This window comes from Ascaphus truei, chromosome 8 (genome assembly GCF_040206685.1).
Source record: "Ascaphus truei isolate aAscTru1 chromosome 8, aAscTru1.hap1, whole genome shotgun sequence".
In the NCBI taxonomy this organism is placed as follows: domain Eukaryota; kingdom Metazoa; phylum Chordata; class Amphibia; order Anura; family Ascaphidae; genus Ascaphus; species Ascaphus truei.
In genome coordinates, this window is record NC_134490.1 from 14,747,294 (window position 1) to 14,765,779 (window position 18,486).

Consider the following 18,486-nt stretch of genomic DNA (forward strand, 5'->3'; position numbering starts at 1 on the left):
TATATTGTAGAACAGCGTTTTTTTGTTTTTGCCACTAAAACTTTTACCTTTTATTTGCTGTGCAATGTGTTGCGGTTCCCTCTGCTAGCAACTGGGTTAGGATTAAGTTAGACACATTCATGGCCGTGCACAACATCAAGATCAATGTCACTGGAGCAGAAGATGTGCACTAGATATGGATAGTCTGTGACTGTCATTAAGTCCTGATGTATCATAAGGAGGATTCTATACTAATGGGCAAAGTGGTATGTTCGTAATGGCTGTTTTTCAAATGGGAGATACTGCCAGCTTCTTGTGACCTTGGGCATGTCACTGTATCTATTATGTTGCTGAAATATGTACAGTGCTTTGTACGCTGATGCTGTGTAAATAAACGTAAATTGTTATTACACAGATGCTGGGATGGGGTAGTATTTGTGATGCAACAGAATCATTTTTATAGTCTTTTATACTTAATTGTCCGAGCTCTAATTTGTTATAGACTGATTTTGTGGGGAAAAGTAGTTTAATACTTTCTAAAATACTCCTGTTTACTAATACTTAAAAAATATATATTTAAATAATATTGTGATGTAAATTCCAAGGTTTGAATCTTATTCGTTGCAATTTCCAGATGCGTCTTGACATATTATGTAGAAATATTTTTATGCCTATATCTGGGTTATTATTTTACAATTGCAAACTTGACCTCACTGGGGACCCACAACATCTGTGGAGATGGTCATTGCATATGAGTATATCCTGAAAACCCAAATTGAAGAGCCACCAAATTAAAGGGGATGGACATTCTAACTTATGAGGAGAGGCTAGCTAAATTAGATTTATTTACATTAGAAAAGAGGCGTCTAAGAGGGGATATGATAACTATATACAAATATATTCAGGGACAATACAAGGAGCTTTCAAAAGAACTATTCATCCCACGGGCAGTACAAAGAACTCGGGGCCATCCCTTGAGGTTGGAGGAAAGGAAATTTCACCAGCAACAAAGGAAAGGGTTCTTTACAGTAAGGGCAGTTAAAATGTGGCATTCATTACCCATGGAGACTGTGATGGCAGATACAATAGATTTGTTCAAAAAAAGGTTGGACATCTTTTTAAATGGGAAAGGTATACAGGGATATACCAAATAAGTATACATGGGAAGGATGTTGATCCAGGGATTAATCCGATTGCCAATTCTTGGGAGTCAGGAAGGAATTAATTTTTCCCCTTAATGGGGTTTTTTGTTTGCCTTCCTCTGGATCAATAAGTATAGATATAGAATAAAGTATCTGTTGTCTAAATTTAGCATAGGTTGAACTTGATGGACGTACGTCTTTTTTCAACCTCATCTACTATGTAACTATGTAACTATGTAATCCTGCTAGTGCTGAAGTATGGTATGATTTGTGCTGCTCTATTCATCAAGCAATGAGAGTTCACTACAGGCATACCCCGGTTTAAGGACACTCACTTTAAGTACACTCGCGAGTAAGGACATATCGCCCAATAGGCAAACGGCAGCTCGCACATGCGCCTGTCGGCACGTCCTGAACAGCAATACCGGCTCCCTACCTGTACCGAAGCTGTGCGCAAGCGGGGAGACTATAGAGCTTGTTACAAATGCGTTATTTACATTAGTTATGCACGTATATGATGATTGCAGTACAGTACATGCATCAATAAGTGGGAAAAAAAAGTAGTGCTTCAATTAAAGTACATTTTCGCTTTACATACATTGTCCCATTGTGTACGTTAATTCTAGTGTGAATACATTTACAAGGTGCAACACGGCATAAAGGAAATATCTGTTGGGACCTTTCTACTGTCTTTCAAATCTTTGATAAGTAGCCAAGAGTAAAATTGTGGCTATTTTGCAATGTCCATGTCATTCCATTTTGCGGCAAAGAAGTGGTCCCGTGGTCTCATTGGCCTAAGCAGCTGTTGAGAATATTTCTATTTGATCATCATACTGAATGCAGCCTACTCGGTTAGTGATACTACTTTGTTGATGCAGACTTTTTCAATTATATGGCCTTGAGGCAATAAAGATCTTGGATAAGACAGTGAGAAATTAAAAAAAAAAAAAAAACGGACTTTATTACAAAAAAGGTATTAACAATTTTTTTTTTTTTAAAGGTAAAACAAAAAACAATCCCAGCAAAGCAAACATTATTCTTTAGTAAACAATCTCTGCAAACAGAAATAACTTTACCCACCATATGAGTACCCCGCGTCCCGACTGATGAGATTACTAACTTTGAGGGGGCAGCGATGGTACCAAAGTCTGGTGTAAGTTGTCTTCTTAATTGAAACACTGGGCCTAAGGACAAAGGACCTAGGGTAGTCTGCAGGTCTCCTAAAGTCTTGACCAGCTGCAGTCCGGTTAGTCCTCTGGCTATTTGCCTTTGCCTGCATTACAGGGCACCTCTACATCTGCTCATGTTCTTGAATTTGTCCCTTACTGTACATCTATTTCATTAGGCCAGATATTATTCTTTCTATTTATACTAACATTAAATCCACTCCCCCCCCAGCTACCACATACTACGGGAAAGGAAATGTCCAAATTTAATACGTTGACTGTTTTGGGCACCACAGATGCGGTTGGTTACCCTCTTCTGGGTCAAATTACCCATTTCTTACAAACCTTATTATAACTCAATAATACAGTAGTGCATGTATGTGTACACACACACACTTACTTTGACCTGTCATGTTATGCTGGGATATGTTGTGATTATCTACATCAGCGGGGCACAAACTGGGGGGCGGGAGAATTTGCAGGGGGGGCTGTGGGCTGTTACAGAGGCCCCGCACTCTTCCCACAGGCATTTAATGCCGGGCCTCACTTACCTACTGGCTGCTAGGTCTTCGGCGACGCGTCGCCATCGCAACAAAGTATCAAACGACGCCGCGGGGTCATGTGACGTCATGCATCGCCATGGCAATGCATGTCAAATGCTGCGGTGGGGTCATGTGACGTGACCCACAACGTCATTGAGGCTGTGAATTCGGGGGAGGCGGGCACAAATGCTGCGGTGGAGAGGAGAGTACAGACAGCCCACGCCACAGAAGTCACGGAGCGAAGGCGGTGCGGTGAGCTGCGGCCTAATCCCTATCGCTCCTCATTCACTTGTTAAGTGACAAATGTTGATTTTACTTTTTTACGTTGTAAGTGCGCATTTCTAGCATTACCATAAAGTTATCCCTTGTACCATTGATTTGCACCATGTAGATTTCTTTCTATTCTTCCATGCCGTTATCCACCTGACTTCTGAGTGTGAGGTGTATCCTGTCTGCGTTTAGAAGACTCCACAGATTCCACATATCCTGTATTTGCCCATATCCTACTACTATCTTGTGAGTAGGCTGCACACGAGAGCCACGTTTATCACATGCTTCAATATTGAACCTGATTGTCTGCACTTAGTTTGTGTTTTCTCTGTTTTCTCCTCCATGCTCCCCCTGGGTTGTGAGAATATATATCGATAAACTTCAATATACAGGGGATTATTCCTTAAACTGTGATAGTGCCGATCAGGAGCCCAATCGCGCCAAAGCTTCCGTTGAAATTTTTTTTTATATTTTAATCCCCGAATATTTGCATTTGCAAATAAATGTTTGGAGTGAAATCAACCTGTTGGTGAAAAATGCTCCCATCTCTAATTATTTGCAATGTTTTATAAGAAATTAGTTATTTGTAAAGAGTAATTATAAGTCTGTTTCAGTTGTGCAATGCTTCTGCAAGGCCCATAAAAGCAAAGATAAGTATATTGTCTCAAAGTTGAGTTATTCTATGCTCCAACTGTAGTGTAAAAGTGGGGATGTCACTGCCATTTTCTAAGATTTGAACTTTAGTTTGCTCTTCTATAATTATGATTTAAAAAAAATATCAGGCCTTGGATCAACACATTGAGCTAAAGCTGCATAGTTGTCTTAATGCTGTGATATTAAATACACCAACAGGACTGTCATTCTTATACCACAAGTGGCAAACTCCTGTCCTCAAGGGCTACCAGCAGGTCAGGTTTTTAGGCTATCCTTGCTTCAGCACATGTGGCTGTCGAAGACTGAGCAACTGATGGAGCCACCTGTGCTGAAGGGGGATTTCCATAAATCCTGACCTGTTGGTGGGCCTTGACGACTGGAGTTGGCCACCCCTGTAGTTAACACGGGTGTGTTTCTGTTTTGAATCCTTTAAAACAAGTTGCATGGCTGTGAATATGCACTTTTTATTTTAGAGACAAGTCTGAATTAATTTGCTTTAACTTCCTCATCTGTGTCTTTACTCTCCTCTGCCTCTTCTATCCCTCTCACATTTAAGACCAGCGCAAAGTAAAAACTAAGTAGTAGCAGCAACTCGCACCTAACATTGTGTGATTTGCTTGCGTCAATGCAAGGAATATGAAAAAGTGATTGGGATTTCATCTCTGTGGTTTTGCTTGTTAAAAAATATCACATTACATACTAAAGACTCCACAACATTGTGCAATAACTGTAGATACATATCAAGTTTCTCTCATTCCATGCTATTTAGTATTTCAGTACAACATTATCACCTTGAAATAATGAACAGTTAAATTCAATTTATGATGCTTTAACAATGTGTTCTGCCGGGTTTTGGGACTTCATAAAGGGATGCAAAATTGTGGCAGTAGGGAGGAGTTGTACCTTGTTCCCTTCCGCATCTTTAGTAAGCTGCGCGATACGAAGAAGAAACCCTACAGCACATTAACTGTTTGTTTCTCTAAATACCCAATCTTATTTGCCATATAAGCTACAGCAAAATCCAATACTTAAAGCAAAGCAAGAATGCATATTCCGGTATCTCCACAAAATCCATAAAGGAAATTACTTATGTAATTTCTTAATAGCCTCAGAAGAATTGAGGCAGCACTTAACTGCTTATAATGGCTACAGTTTTACCTTCAAGACATTTCCCATCTGCCAAGGGAAACATACTTCATCAAGGCTGTTTTGTTTTTAAAATTTGCTATTAATGTTAATGTCTCCTCGCTAATCCAGTTCATTGTGCTAATGATCCAACAGGATTAATTTCTGGTACAATTTAGTACTCTATTTTAGATTATACTAGCTGATATACCCGGCGTTGCCCGGGATTTACCCCCCTTCACAGATGGGTTCTCCCCCCTCCTTCATAGCTGCGGTCTCCAATCCCTGCACCCCACATTACTGTCCACCCTCTGCACCCCACATCACTCCCCCCCCTGCACCCCACATCACTCTCCCCACCTGCATCCCACATCACTCTCCCCCCTGCACCCCACATCACTCTCCCCCCTGCACCCCACATCACTCCCCCCCTGCACCCCACATCACTCTCCCCCCTGCACCCCACATCACTCTCCCCCCCTGCACCCCACATCACTCTCCCCCCCTGCACCCCACATCACTCTCCCCCCCTGCACCCCACATCACTCTCCCCCCTGCACCCCACATCACTCTCCCCCCTGCACCTCACATCACTCTCCCCCCCTGCACCCCACATCACTCTCCCCCCCTGCACCCCACATCACTCTCCCCCCCTGCACCCCACATCACTCCCCCCCTGCACCCCACATCACTCCCCCCCTGCACCCCACATCACTCTCCCCCCCTGCACCCCACATCACTCTCCCCCCCTGCACCCCACATCACTCTCCCCCCCTGCACCCCACATCACTCTCCCCCCCTGCACCCCACATCACTCTCCCCCCCTGCACCCCACATCACTCCCCCCCTGCACCCCACATCACTCTCCCCCCCTGCACCCCACATCACTCTCCCCCCCTGCACCCCACATCACTCTCCCCCCCTGCACCCCACATCACTCTCCCCCCCTGCACCCCACATCACTCTCCCCCCCTGCACCCCACATCACTCTCCCCCCCTGCACCCCACATCACTCTCCCCCCCTGCACCCCACATCACTCTCCCCCCCTGCACCCCACATCACTCTCCCCCCCTGCACCCCACATCACTCTCCCCCCCTGCACCCCACATCACTCTCCCCCCCTGCACCCCACATCACTCTCCCCCCCTGCACCCCACATCACTCTCGTCCTCCCCCCCCTGCACCCCACATCACTCTCGTCCTCCCCCCCCTGCACCCCACATCTCTCGTCCTCCCCCCCCCCCCCTGCACCCCACATCTCTCGTCCTCCCCCCCCCTGCACCCCACATCTCTCGTCCTCCCCCCCCCTGCACCCCACATTATTGTCCCCCCCCATGCATGACCCCCCCGGTCCTCGCTAGCAGCGGTTTCAGATGTCCCTCTCCTCGAAATGTAAGGGATTCAGGGAGGAGAGGGACTCCGTGGTGTGGTCTGGCCGGCCCCGTCCTCCATCTGCGGCCGTAGTGCAGCATGGAGCGATCGGTGGCCGGGCAGGAGCGAGAGAGGGCCGGGACTCCAGTTGGTCTCCCGCGTGGCGCCGCCTCCCGCACCCACACCACTGACTGCAAGCGGGGAAGCCAGGGGGAGAGTGTGCTCGGTAGGAGCGGCTGCTAGTGTTGTGACCCGGGGAAGGGGGGTTTGTGGTGGGGGAGAGGGAAGGGGGGTTTGTGGTGGGGGAGAGGTGAGGCCTGCGCCGAAGAGCGGCGGCTGTTTGTGGTGTGGCCGGGGGGAGGTGTGTGAGTGTGGGTTCGCCAAGTTAGTAAGGTTGCAACTGCAAGTGAGATGGTCCTGCTAAGTGAGGTTCCAAGTCCAAGTGAGGGCAAGAGGTGCAATGTGAGGGGTGGGGTGAGGGGGCAGGGAGGGTGGTTGGGGATTGCGTCTGTGGCCAATGACACAGGGGGAACACAGGGCCAATCACACAGGGGGAAGATATACACACACAAACATTATTTCAGTCTTATAGATATAGATTTAGTTTTTTCTAAACGTGAGTTATAGAATTGTTTTACCGGATGGTTTTCTTTTTTACGCAATGAGGTAACATTGGTCATTTTTAAAAAATATATATTTATTTTTTTATTTGTATTCATTTCCTTCATTGAGATGCACAATATTTTATCTTTGCAGGAGTCTTTGGGGGTCTATAAAGAAATTGCCCTAAAGCATCTGTCTGAAGCCCGAAGCTTTGTAAATGAGAGATGCAAAGGAATTGAATCGTGCCATCTTATCGCGTTGACCTTTGGAGCCACACTGCTGTTGGTGTGGGTTTATGAATTCATATTCCAGGCTGACAGTAAGTATTGCATTTCACCTTCATGCGATAAACCAGGGGTATGCAAAGTGGGGGCACAAGATTTTTCAGGGGGCGCACTCTTCCCCAAGGCATTTAAATTAAATGCCTGAGGCCTCTGCAATGTCTCCTCCTTCATGCTCTAAACCAGCATGTTTTAACTTTTTTTTTTTTTTTTTTAAATAAGGAACCACAATTATATTGTGAAATTTACCGAAACTCCAATCCTCTCTAAGAGAACCTTTGAGATCAGATGCATTGTAAAGAACCCAAACGCTCTCAATAGCACTTCTGAGGTCCGATGCATTGTAAGGAACTCCAAGCCTCTCTAGTGGCGCCTCAGAGGTCCGATGCATTGTAAGGTACTCCAATCCTCCATACTGTGGCAGACATAGCGAACAGACTGCCTTAAGGCGCGCAGATGCAGGAGGGGGAGAAATCATGTTCAACAAAGATGTTGATTCAGGGATTAATCCAATTGCCAATTCTTGGAGTCGGGAAGGAATTTATTTTTCCCCTTATGAGATATCATTGGATGATATGACACTGGGGTTTTGTGTTTGCCTTCCTTTGGATCAATAAGTAAGTATAGATCTAGGATAAAAGTATCTGTTGTCTAAATTAAGCATAGGTTGAACTTGATGGTCTTTTTTCAACCTCCTCTACTATGTAACTGTAATGCGGCGCCATAGCAATGCGGTGTCAATTGATGCTGCGGGTCACGTGACGTTACATGACCCTGCTCGTCATTTGACGCTGCACTTGAGGAACACAAAGCAGGGGGGGTGCCGGGGGGTGCCGGAGCAAAAGTTTGCGCACCCCTGCTGTAACCAATACATCTGTTGCATTTCATAAATACAAATCCAGAGTATTTTTCATACAAAATAAGTAATTGTTCATATTTTATATTAATCAAAATACTTAGAATTTTTTTTTTCCAAAGTTTACTTTGTGAATATAATTCATTTGGTGTTAACAATAGGAACCGTTTGTTTTGTTCCATTTGTGGTCTTAAGTTAACCTATAGTATTTCTATTACTTTGAGATTCTACAGTGAGACTGACATTTTTCCTTTTGGGACATTTTTGTTTAAAGCCTTTGTTGAAACTGTAACACCCTTCCTCTCACTTCTTCTCCCTATCTGAGAATATTTCACCAATAAGAAATAGACCTTTTTTGTGTTGATTGCGTGCATGCAGCTCAGCTAAACTACATGTTTGTCATTTAGTCAAATATTGAGTATGAATAACTATGAGAACAAGAAGTGTAATGTTTATCTGCATTGGAGTTCTCCTTGAGAGCAATCGCACCTGTACAAGAATAGTTTTATTGTTTTAAATTACTGTTATTTTTGCATCCTGATTACATAAAATAACTATTTTTTTATGTTTAAAAAGTGGTCACTGATATTACTGGTAGTTAATGTGGTTTCCTTTTCAATATATTTGACTTTTATTTTGCCCCTGTTCTGGCTATAGGCTTAGGGAAGGATTTGGTGGGTAAAATATTTCACAAAACTACTGACATAGCCAGCCTAATATATGAACCAGATCACTATTATTTGACGACTGAAATCTGAATTATTGACTCCGTCCCATCAAGAAAGAAAATATATTATGGCAGTTTTAAGTTAAATCTAGGTGATTGGAACTTTAATTTATCAAAAGGGATTAATCGCCATTTATATTCAGAAGTATAGAATACATAGTAAATGGTGCTGCGTTGAAGCACCATTGACATTTGTGCAAAAACATTTTAGTGTAACCATGGTTAGAACATTGGACAATTTTTAACCAATCCAAAATGTATGTCTTCCAATCCCAAGATTTAGACTGGGATCACTTCTGTAAGTATTGCTCTGCTAAAATCTTGTGTATATATGACTAGCAATATGCGCATTCTGGAACCTTCTCATTTATTGCTGTTGCAGATTAAGGTTGGGTCATCTAGTGAACCACTGTAGATAAATAGTGAAATGTGATTGGCTTAAAGATGAGCTATGTCTATTGCATGTCATGGGAGTCCTGATTTGCTCTCTTCTTGATGACCAAAAGTAACTTTCCAAGCCCTGCCTACTGTGTACTTTGTCTCCTTTTTATTTTTTATTTTATTATAAAATGTATTGCTAATTAGGCCAGCCAAACTTGAGAAAAGGCAGCTGTCTGCCGAAACGTCGTTGCTAAGCCCAATAAATATATTTTTTGCAGAAATCCGTGTTGCTCTGTTTCCTATCTGATTGCCACTTGGGACAAAGTGGCCTTTTTGGTGTTGCTGTTTTCTCGTCTGTTTCAGGTTCTACAAAGTTGTTTAGTGGAAACTGATGTCAATAGTTCAGCTTCACAGTTAACGACCATATGTCTCTAGCTCTATTAAGTCAGTGCTAGGTGCCGTTTTGTTTAGGAATAACTTAATTTGTATTAACTTTTCTGAAATAGATAATCTGTTCATTTGCAGGTCTGCGCTCCAGATGTAAAAAGCAGTTTTTTAAGATATTAAGGAAATTGCCATTCATCGGTACACAGGTAAGTTAACAAAAGAGGACCTTTTTCTGTATACCTATATTTGATTTTACACCAAGGTTCATAGACATTTGAACTCCAAAGGCAAAGGACGGACACACACAACTTCTTTTCTTGGTAATCAATTTAAATGTCTTTGCACAATGCAGCACTCTTTCTGTTTTTGTTGGGACAAGCTACATTATTGTAAATGTGCATTAATCTTTCCAATATCACACTGGATTTCATAAAACAAAGTGACTACATTGGTAGACGGGATTTTTTTTTTTTTTTTTAAGATTTTCTAGCTGGGTAAATGTTTCAGAGTTTACTAGAGGTCAGTGCTCTAAAGTGATTGCAAAACAACAATTTAATTGCAGTCTTACTAATGGGTCCTTTTTAGGGCAAAAAGTTAAATGTTGAGTGGCCCTATCAGTTTGTCATTCTACATATGAAGAAAGTATCTCTAGGACAATTTTTTTTTTAAAAATGACCTATTACTCGAAAAAAAGAATTGTGACTATAGCGCTAAAGTATAAACACCTACTTAGTGATACAAACAGTAAAAAATATCCTTTGAATAAAGGTAGGCTGCCTAGTACCTACTGTCTAGTACAAACAGAAAACAACATGAAAAAAGAGAAAAACCTGGCGCCAGGTTTTTCTCTTTTTTCATGTTGACCTATTACTGTAAATTGTTTTTCGAAATTAGAATGATTACTCGTATAAACTTTGAGCCACAAATATGATTGGGAAAAAAAAAATGTTTTTGAACTTTTACCCTGTGTGTGTTATCGTTTCATATTGTGACCATTGTCCGTTTGGACTGATAAAAGATAAGATAAACATATCAAGGCTGCTTTTTCCTGACTGTACTGCAGTTAAAAATAGTGTAGCAAAGCTTGCAACAAATACCTTCCATAGTTGAAGACTGCTAAAAACACAGCAATTTGTGACTTTTCTGTACAGTTCCCCTTTTTAGTTAATTTTTCAATAAAATGTGTTGGCATGGAAATATTCCTCATTGATCAATTTATCTGGGAATATTTAATCTTTCACTTAGAATAGCGCCCAGGAAGAAGAAATTCTCAACAAAAGTTATAGAGGGTGTTCCTGCCCTTATTCTAAATGGTAGCATTGTTTTTGTGAAATGTTTACAATAAGCTTTTTGACCCTACTCTGTGACATGTATCAACAGTATTTAGCCTTGTTTTGGAACTTAATGTATAGGAAACATTATTTTCAGGTGGGGGGAATCGTGGCTTGATGCTCCTTTTTGCCCTCTTTCAAAATGTGTTCAGCTTTTATTAATCTCCTTTATGATTTTTATTTTTAGATACAGACACAGTTAAATAAGGCCTTGGAAGACATGTCTGAAAGAATGCTAAACCTAAAGGATGGCATGAGCTACATGAAGGCACTGCCGCCACTGGGATTAAAGCAGGAGCAAGTCATGGAAAAGTTGAAGCGGTACTCGTCCATTGGTATGCAAAGGGTTCTCCTTGTATCTTCTGTTTATCCTAATCTTTTTAGTACTTTGGATTTTTATGTCTGGTCTGTCTCTCTTTATTTTCCTCCTCCTCTTTAGGCCCGGGCCATAGAGGGGTGAGGCGATCCGAGCCGCGCTGACGCTGAGGCTCGCCTGCTGAAATCTGGGTGATTTCATGCCCATACAGGCGAGCCAGCGGGCGCGATCGGAGTTGGGGGGAGGTGGTTGGAGGCGGGGCAGTGACGTCGCTGGGCCAATCGCCCGCGACGCACTGACGTCGACGTCACGCGCCGTGACGTCGACACTGCTGTGCTGTGATTGGAGGTTTTCAGCCGACAGCGCACTGAAAAACAGCTTGGCGCTCGGCTGAAACCTCCAACTCTCCAGCACGCCTGCGGACGCTCGCGTGAGCCCCCTCTCAAAGCATCCTCATTGAGGATGCAGGGGCTCAGCGCGGAGCGTCCGCACGCCTCAGCACGGCCTGTCCGTCTATGGACTCGGCCTAAGAGTGTTTCACTTAACCTTAATGAAGTAGAACATCAACCCAATACTTGGTAATTTCTTACTCTGTTCAGTACATGAAAGAGATAACAATGTGAAAGACCAGCCTGGATGGGTTACAATTATTGATTTGCATCTATTTAAATGTGTGCAAAGGGACATTTAATGCATGCCCATCTGTTACTTGCCATGTTAATTATATGTTAGATTTTGTGATGGCTATATTAATCCAATTGGAATGGTAAATGGTGTACTTGTCATGTTACTACAGCTGAACCCCATTCTAACGCGGTGCTCAGGGTCCACATAATGAGACAGTGTTATAACCGGGATCGTGAAATGGCCGCCACGAGACGACATACCGGCATCTGCAGCTCTCTCCCCTCTCCCTGCTTCATCAGGCTGCGTCCACGTGCGGGGCACACATCTCCAAGCATTTATTTTTTCTTTATAACATTCAATGCTTTATTGCTAACGGACACACACACACCTCCCCCTCCCCACTAATTTTAGAATACCATGCAGGAATCGTAATAGAGTATATGACATCACACCAATCATATGGTGCAGTGATAGAGAATCCCTATTAGTGTATGAAGGGTCATGGGTTCGATTCCTGCATGGTATGCTAAAATTATTAGTGGAGGGGAGGGGTGTGTGTGTCCGTTGGCAATAAAGCATTGAATGATATATATATCTCTTGGAGATGTGCGCCGCGCACGTGGACGCAACCTGATGCAGGGAGAGAGGCGAGCGCTGCAGATGCCGGGTAAGTCCTTGCGCAGCGGGCATTTTGCTTTAAAAAACGTTATAAGCGTTGTAGCGGATTGCTCTATAACGGGTTGAGCTGTACTTGGATCTGTAGAATGTATTTTTAAGATTAGCTTTTTAAAGAGCTATAATTCTAACTTGATACAGTGTAGCACTTCCATAATATCTTCTGTAATACAAATTTAAATAAAGAAGAGTCTTAAAATAAGTGTGAATTACTCTGATGGATTTAAAAAGGTGTGTACACTTTGAAATTGTTTTTTTTTTTTTTTACACCCCAGAAGATTTGTACTCCACATTAGCGAGACACAGTAGTGGCTCTCAACCTTTTTTGAGCAGGGGCACCCCTGGTCGTCAGATCTTAATCATTCCACATACGCTCCACATTTATCCCCCTTTCTCACACTGTAGTCGCCCTGTCTAATCCTAAACACATTTACCCCCCATCTCTTACTTATACCACATACATTCTCCCTCCCCACTAAAATTACTAGCCTCTTACCCTCCACACACAAAGCTCTCACTTCCCTCTTTCCTCCCACCTTCCCACACACCTCAAACAAGTCAGCTGCTAAGTGGGCGTGTCATGTGCTGTCAGGAGATGAAGAGGCTACTCTCTCCTCTGTGCCAGGTTGAGAAGGGAGATGCAAATCGCAGTCTCTGCATCTTTAGGCCATGTGGTGGTGGTGGTGATTGGGGGGGGGGGGGTGTCTGCTGGGCAGCCATTTGAGGATTATTTCCCATGGGCCTTGGCAGAGGGTAGCAGCACACCAGGGTTCCCCAGCTCCCTGGTTGAGAAACTGTGCGTTGATGCATAGAACAGGGGTGCTTAACTCCAGTCCTCAAGCCCCCCCAACAGGTCTTGTTTTCAGGATATCCCAACTTCAGCACAAGTGGCTCAATCAGAACCACTTGTGCTGAAGCAGGCACTGATTGAGCCACCTGTGCTGAAGCAGGGATATCCTGAAAACCTGACCTGTTGGGGGGGCTTGAGGACTAGAGTTGAACATCCCTGGCATAGAATATTTAAATATTTTGACTTTCCATTATGCTTTTCATTTTAGCAAATACCTGAACAGTGTAGTGGTTCTTTCACTTTCTCCATTCTCCATGACAATATAAAAAGTTGTGGAGGTGACTACGGCAAAAAAACAGTATGTGTTTAACCAGGTAAAATATTGCAGAATGATTAGAATTTTATTTGCTCTGACCTTTTTGGCTTCACAAACGTTCATACTGTAAGCCTATCCAACAGGAAATGTAACTTTACGGCGATCTCTTAAACCTGTTCTGCTTTTACTTAAAGGGGAAGTCCTACTAGGATGGAAACAACATACAGTGGCCTGTTTAATAGGTTAAATGCAGCTGATTGACACAATCCACTACATGTGAAAAAGTAAAAAAAAAAAGTAGAAGTATTTTAAAATATTTTTTGTTTACTTTTAACCTTTTCATAGAATTTTTATTTATTTTTAAAAAAAATTTTTTAATGCCCTTTGCTGAGAAGACTGTTTGCCAATCCTCAAAGTAATTTATGGGGCCATCATTAGTCAAACAATGATGGGACCATAAATAAGATAAAAATAGGGAAGACAAGCCAGTGGGGCTAGACTGGATACATTAAAGTACTGGAAAAACTGCTGACATTAAATTATTTATGTCTAAAGTCCAGCTACTTCAAAGATTCCAAGCAGCCCGGATTTACTCGAGGGAGATAAAAACATAATTGACTTTTTGGACTGGGTGCCCAATGTAATAGATCACGATGGAGCAGTAGATGTAGCTGTTCTAGATTGAGCCCTTTAGACTGATAAACAAGTGTCAATGCTTGGGATTGGATTCGAAAGTGGTTGATTTGATAAGGCATTGGTTGAGGGATGTACAAAGTTGTGGTAAACTGAGTATATTCAGAGATGTAACCAGTGTAGTACTTCTGAGACACACACACACATTTGGAGTTCCCCAGAATTTCACAATTCTAGTGTTCCTCAACCAAAAAGGTTGAAAGCCATTGGTGTAGATTGTACACAAAATGTATATTTACCTCATTAAAACCATACGATGTTTGCACTTACAATAAGTACAGCCTTGACTGCATCTTGTAAAAACACAATTACTGAGGAAGCTGACCACCAGTAAAACGCGTTGTCTGGCGAGAGAGGAGAGCGAGAGAAATGTTCCCTGGTCTCGGGCGGCTGCTACCAGACGTGACAGAAGGCACCAGTGTGCGAGATGCCGACACTCATGGAGGCTGGAGTGGGTCTGCGATTCAAGAGATTTGGCTCAGATTCTGTTATTGTGTTATTTGCTGGTTTTTCCTTGGTGCTATCCATATTTCTTTATTAAAGGGTTTGAGTGGAGATTTTTATTGAATCACATGTTGATACTAAATAATTTCACATTGGTATTAGATTATATTCTGATTATTTTATTCCTTGTATTGCACTACTTCACTGGGAGTGCTGACCTAGACATTTGTCTGCTTTAGGGGTTTGGTCAGGCGGTGCGCATGGCGCGTGCGCATTCCTCACCAGCAGGGGTATCCTCCCGAGCCAGTCCCAGTCCCCCCTGGCTGCACGGCTCACTACGCGCTGTGATGCGTCAGCCGCCAGGGGATGCAAGAAAATTGCGATCCCGAGCGGTGACGTGCTGGTGAGCCTATCAGCGGCGGGGGCTGGAGCTGTCAGAGCTTCCCCCATCTCCAAAAGGTAGGGGGGGGGAGTATGTGTGTGTGTGTGTTGGAGTAGGGACAGACGGACCGACGGAGGGATGAGCACGGAGAGGAGGGCATGTGTGGGGTGGAGCTGCTTACCTTCCAGCATACAGCCGGCAGCAGCTCCCTCCTGCAGCCCGAGAGACCGACCCCCACTGCAGCCATCCGCAGGAGGGAGGGGGCGGAGTAGCAGGGAGAGCAGCAGAGGGCATGTGGGGGTTCCTCCTGCAGCCCGGGAGAACCCCGGCCGCTGCTCCTGCTCCCTGCAGACCGCAGATAGCGGTCAAGTGCCTCTCCACACGCCGCCTGTCTGCAGTGCGGGTGCGTGGTCTGAGGCAGCGGGGCCTTAGCCTCATAAAGCAATGGGGAAAGCCAGATTGTATAGCGAGATGTATTGGCAGCAGAAAGAGAGAGGTAGCGATGCCGCATTAAAGTTCGTTGGGAAGACAGAGTACGGTCCGTCCACCCAGTCTATTTTCTTCTGTAGATAGCTACATCTCTAGAAGGACACAAATAAATTAGAGATGATGCAAAGAAGCGCTGTTTAAATTGGTGCATGCTCAACACCTGGGGGTTGCTATATTTTCATTGGGGGGGGGGGGGGGGGACGTGACGCTTACAGAGGCCCAGCGCTCTAACTTAAACATTTTAATTAAATGCCGGGGAGTGTGCACGAAGCCCTTGCAAGGTCCATTATCTGGTGGCTTCTGGCGACGTGGTGTCACATGACACCGCATTGCCATGGCAACATGACGTCGTGATGTCAACGCCGGAGACAAGGTAAGTTGGGGGAGCGTGAGCAAGGGGGGAGAGCAGGCAGGGGAGTGCACTAGAAAAAGTTTGCGCACCCAGTGTCTTCACCATGGAACTTATCAGGAAAGACAGAGGAGCCTTAATATGTACATCTTGGAAGAGAGAAGGGAGAAACTTTCAAATACATAGTTTCATCAAAGTACAGGAGAGCGCATATTTCAGAGAGAGAAATGCTAGAACATGCACTGAAGATGGAGGCTGGCAGACTTTGGGAAAGATGAGGGTGGTGGATGAATAGCCTCACAATAGAGTTGGTAGAGGCTCATACAGTAAGGTACTTCAGAAATGCTTGGGATTGGCATAAGGCTAATCTAAATATAAAAGAAAGCCAAAGTTCAAATGGAGTTTGCAGTTTTCAAACAGGTGGAAGAGGGGGGAAGAGACACTAGTAAACTTGGTGGGCCAGGTGGTTCTTATTTGCCATCAAATTCTGTTTCTTGTTTTCCTATTAAATCGCAAGGAACATAATGTACAGTATTAATATGTGGCATGTGGCATTACTAGATGTTTATTTATTTTTTTTCTCCTCTACAAGTATCCTCCAAAGGATGATTTCATTTGTTAATTAAAAATTAAGCCCTAAGTAATATGGTTATGGTTGGGAAAAGTAAATTTGTGTTTTCAAACTGTTTCAATGTTGAGCCAGAATGTCAGTGTAATTATTTTTAATACCAACAATGTTCTGATCTGCATCGAACAGTTACTTTTTCAGGCAGCCTCACCCATATATGTATATAGATATCTATTACTTTTTATATATTGTAATAATCTTTTAGTGTGTAGGATACACTTACAGTACATGTTCACGTAAAATAGTTAGTTAGAAATTAGGCATTAGCGCTTCACACGCCCCTTTCTTTGCACTTCTAATTATTTTTAATGACAAATTACCATAAATGCTTTTAGCTTGCAGTAGATTAACCTTTTTTAATTTGGTGCTTTTATGTCACAAATTTGCACTTTTTTTTCCGCTTTAGTTTAATGTTTGTTTTTCTGTACAGTCGTTATTTTCTTGTTTTCATTCTCTTCACTGTTCATATCCAGTGACTGAATGTGAATCTGGAAGTTGTTTTCTATTTCAGGTGAGGTATCGTGGGAAACAGGAAAAGTCTCTGGGACAGTTTACAGTGGAGATCAAAAACTGACCCAGTTATTAGTAAAGGTAAATATATGCGATTAGGTAGTACTATTACATCCCTCTATTTACTGTGGCCTAGTGCTGTGCATGAGCCTGTTTTGTTTTCTTCAGATAATGCCTTTCTTTAATGGGAAGTTTTTTTCCACAATTAGCAAGGTCATAAAATAATCAAAGTTAATGCATAAAGGTCTGCTCTGTATCTTAGACTGTCTTGAAAAAGTGGGAAGTGTTCTGCAGATGCTAATTTTAACCTAATAAGTGTGTTACTGCCAGGCTTTGGTTTGTTCAATTTGCCACACCTGTATCTAACTCTATTTTTGTTGGGTTTTTTTCCTCGTGGGTAGGATATTGGTTTGCTGCTGTTAAAATATTCTGAAGATAACATTTTAGACCTTTTAAAAACAAATGCATTTTCTAATGTATAATTACATTTGTATCCATTAGAAGGTAAATCTGTCTGCAAAAGGATCCAATTTTCTGCTGTTAGTTTACTTAAATATCCTAGCTTTTATGGTGGTAAAAATGTGTAAATCGCTCAAAGTATTACACTTTCCAATGGTATTGAAAGGTGTTGTTTTATTACTGGTACACATTTCTTGGGTAGGAATAAAGTAATTCTACTTGGTTGCAGAAAAGGTCCTCCAGGGTTTTTGTCAAATCATTTGTGTTGATATTTTCATTGCCTTTTTTTTCTCTCTATAGGTCTATGGAGAGTTTGCATGGTCCAATCCTCTGCATCCTGATATTTTCCCAGGTGTACGCAAAATGGAAGCGGAAGTAGTGAGAATGACATGCACCCTCTTCAATGGCGGTCCAGGTACTTGTGGAACTGTAAGTTTGTGCAAAATACAAATCAAATGTAATTATTTGAAGCCCATGAACTAGATCCCTAAATTAAGTTGAACTCAATCTGAATTTCAGAAGCATAAAAGTCTTGTTTTCTGAAGTAGGACTGTTGATTTATTCAAAGGAAAGTGGAAGCATTACTGTCCAATTAATCCAGTCTGTCCTGGAACAGGATTGTGATATTTTCTGTATATTTTTCTCTGCTCTCACAGTGCCAGCTCTCCCCAGGGAAGTTACATGTTTTCTCTGCTCTGAAGTAGCCAGAGCTGTGTATATTGCAACATAGTTGTTACAAGTAATTACCTTTTACACAGCCTTTAGTCAATTGCCCTGGCAACCTACCAATACTCACAGTTTGAGATTGGTTTAGTCCTCTCCCCTGCTTTATCTGCATATTGTTATGCCCCTTAGTGTGTTCCTGTCTGACAGGAAAGTGTGCTCCCTCTTTTCAACAAGCAGCCAAAGTGAGTAGACACTTCCACTGCTCCCTCAGAAAGGAAATCCTTTTTACCTTCCCCTCAGAGAAGCACTTCCCCATAGCAGAACAC

The 18,486-nt window shown here is 42.8% G+C and overlaps 1 protein-coding gene across 1 annotated transcript in view; it reads left to right on the top strand.

The window, feature by feature from the left end:
* The window catches only part of SGPL1 (sphingosine-1-phosphate lyase 1), a 38,327-nt gene that overhangs the window by 1,804 nt on the left and 18,037 nt on the right, over positions 1-18,486 (top strand). Inside the window, exons 2-6 of the mRNA XM_075610589.1 lie at positions 7,007-7,172; positions 9,624-9,691; positions 11,004-11,151; positions 17,037-17,116; positions 17,795-17,923. Of these exons, the coding sequence (XP_075466704.1) occupies positions 7,007-7,172; positions 9,624-9,691; positions 11,004-11,151; positions 17,037-17,116; positions 17,795-17,923 (591 nt within the window). The remainder of the gene's footprint in view (positions 1-7,006; positions 7,173-9,623; positions 9,692-11,003; positions 11,152-17,036; positions 17,117-17,794; positions 17,924-18,486) is intronic.